This window comes from Orycteropus afer, unplaced genomic scaffold (assembly GCF_000298275.1).
Source record: "Orycteropus afer afer isolate SDZICR_OR568_19922 unplaced genomic scaffold, OryAfe1.0 scaffold00160, whole genome shotgun sequence".
NCBI lineage: Eukaryota > Metazoa > Chordata > Mammalia > Tubulidentata > Orycteropodidae > Orycteropus > Orycteropus afer.
This window is the reverse complement of record NW_006921747.1, coordinates 4,912,778-4,915,615: the sequence shown is the minus strand read 5'-3', so window position 1 is coordinate 4,915,615 and position 2,838 is coordinate 4,912,778. Positions and strand designations below refer to the sequence as shown.

Sequence of the window (2,838 nt, the reverse complement as noted above, 5' to 3'; positions counted from 1 at the left end):
GCTGCATTGTAAATTTTGGTCAATGACATGAGACAATGTATATGTGAACTGCTGTATGAAAAGTGAATTTACTCTGTAAATCTTCACCCAAATTCTAAAAAAAAAAAAAAAAAAAAAGAACTAGTGATCTGGGAGCCTCACCTACAATGAAAAGGATCCATTCTTTCCCTTCAAATGTAGACAGTAGCCTTTCCCACTGGGCTTGCCAGAAGAAGCCGGAAGCACCCCAAAATCTCTGTAGATGCCTTGGAAGAAAAACCATTGAGGTTGCTGGTTGAAGACTGGTGGGCAGATAGCCAGCCCCACACTCCACACTCTGCCCCCAGACCACCACAACACTACCCCCAGGTCCTGAGTTAAAGCCAGGCCAGGCAGACTCACCATGTAACTGAGTTCCATAAGGCCACAAACAAGAGAAGGCCAGAGCTCAGGATGAAAGCCGTCCTCCTCATAGAGCCCCAGATGTGTCCCTCCTGGGTCAGAACAAGAAAGTGTCAGGCTTTACTTGGCCTCCTCCCTTTGCACCCAGCTTGCTGCCAAGGCAGAGCAGGAGTGGTAACAATTCAGGATCGCAACCAAGTCACCAACTTATCTGCTTATCTGTTCCCAGCTTCTAGAGGAGGCTCTTATCAAGAGCTTATCAAGAGCTCTCTGGGTATATATGGGTGTATTTATGAAAATTGGAGCTAAGGGTTGAAGGAGGGAAAAGAACTTACCTGACTCCTGAGAAACTAGCAGGCAATTTTATCACTCAGAGAAGGGGAGGTGAGCTTTCACTAGCCCTGGGATTTCATCACCAGTCCTCTGGCTGACGCAGTGACCCGGGAACACATTGGAATCATCTAGGCACTTTTTAAAATCCCAATGCCCAGGCTCCTCCCCAACCCAATTACATAAGAGTCTCTGGAGGTCAGGCCTGGTCAGCCATAGTTTTTAAAGACCCACAGGTGATTCCATTGGGCAGACAAGGTGGCAAACAGCTTTCATCAAAGGATCTGCAAAATCCTGGAAGAGGAAATGCTGTCCCAGTCATTGAGGCTTTACTGAATTGAGCCAGGTCTTATTTTGCCATGCCTACCACCCTCTTGCCCTTGAAGGAGAGTGAATGCACACATGTTCTGACTTGCAGTTAGCTCACAGGGCCATGTACAGTGGGCCAGGGGGCTGTCCTGGGAGAAGTGATCTAATAGGATGCTGTGTTTTAACCCAGACTTTTGAGATGTGATGGAGCAAAGCTGTGTTTTGATTGCCCGCCCCACTGTGAACAACCAGTATCTGTACTCATTTCTTCTCATTACCCTGTCCCATTTTTTATCAAAAGACCAAAAAGCCAGTCATTTTCCATGGCCAGTGACAAGCTTTTGAAGGGCTAGTGGTCATCAGGATCTTGAGCTCCAAGTTTCGCTGTCTTCCTCTCCCTCCCTCTCTCTTCTCTTTGCGGGCTCTGGTGGCTGCTAACCAAAAGGTCAGTGATTCAAACTTGGTGCTTTGAACCTAGCAGCCACTCGGTGGAAGAAAGATGAGGCAGTCTGCTTCTATAAAGATTTATAGCCTTGGAAATCCAGTGGGGGTTGCTACGAGTTGGAATCAACTTGATGGCAGTGAGTTTGGTTTTACAGATTGGCCATACTCATCAGAGAACATGAATTTTTTTTTTTTTTAACATAGGTCAAAGGTCACCTCAAGTGCAAGTTCATCAAGACTCGTTACCTGAAGCTTTTGTATTTTCTCTTTTTTTGGATTTTGAGGATCCTTTTCAGGAATTTTTCCAGATTCACTGGGAATTCTCCCTCGTCTGAATTTAAATTTGTATCTTTTTTAAATTATTTATTTTGTTGTTGTTGTTGAGTACAGTAAAATATACACCAATTCAACAGTTTCTACATATATAATTCAGTGACATTGATTACATTGTTTGAGTTGTGGTGCAACCATTTCTCACCCTCCTTTTCTGAGTTGTTCCCCCGCTAGTAACATAAACTCACTGTCCCCTACAGTTCCTACTTAATCTTTTGGGTTATTTTCTATCTTCTTAATTATACCAAACTTAAGTCAAATTAAAAATTTCAACTGCGTATACAGGATTAGATATTTTTCCAGGAATGATGGTAGTTTCTAATCTCCCCAGCACCCAGTTGAAAGGAATATTGTAGGGCAAAGATCTCCTCTGAAACACAGGAATGTACAGGACAGAAGTTAACTGGATTCATGAGCTGGTTCCCAGGCCTCAGTGGGCCTCTGTTGTCCCTGGACCAGTTATTGAAAGGGGTGGTTCTGGAGGTCTAGGGCATGAGGGTATTCTAAGGACTGCAGCAGGAAGAGTGCACATGCACTTTGTCATGGAAGCAAAAGAGCTTTGCCTATAAAGAAGTTTGGAGTCCAGTGGTCTCCACTCAGCTATTGAAATGGCACTGTGTCAACCATCCAGAAACCTTGGGGGAAGACATCAGGCAACTGCAGATATGGAGAGAGCCACTGACTACCTTATCGGCAGTTTGTGAGTAGGGTGCTGGTGTTTACCTGCTTCGATTTCTCATTGTGTAGCACACTTCCAGCTTCACCCTTCATCTGGAATAAGAAAACACAGGTGAGCATGAATATGGTTTTCACATGCAACCAAGGAAGTCAAGGTGAATGTCTAGGCTAACAGTGATCCTCAACACTGACAACTCATTAAAATTCCTGCCAGGGCCCCACTTTGGAAGATTCTGCTTGAACTGGTCTGGGGTGAGGTCTGGGCATCAGTAACATGAGTCAAGGGGGCTGGGAGTGGGATTGGCTTTTTTTTCTAATTGTGATTTGAGTGAAAGTTTATAGAGCAAATTCACTTTCCATACA

The 2,838-nt window shown here is 44.5% G+C and overlaps 1 protein-coding gene across 1 annotated transcript in view; it reads right to left on the bottom strand.

The window, feature by feature from the left end:
• The window catches only part of FAXDC2 (fatty acid hydroxylase domain containing 2), a 16,104-nt gene extending 13,536 nt beyond the window's left edge, over window positions 1-2,568 (bottom strand). The window contains exons 1-3 of the mRNA XM_007946414.2: window positions 2,521-2,568; window positions 382-473; window positions 142-245 (exon numbers count right to left, since the gene is read on the bottom strand). Of these exons, the coding sequence (XP_007944605.1) occupies window positions 142-245; window positions 382-473; window positions 2,521-2,568 (244 nt within the window). The remainder of the gene's footprint in view (window positions 1-141; window positions 246-381; window positions 474-2,520) is intronic.
• Between the last annotated feature and the right edge of the window lie 270 nt (window positions 2,569-2,838).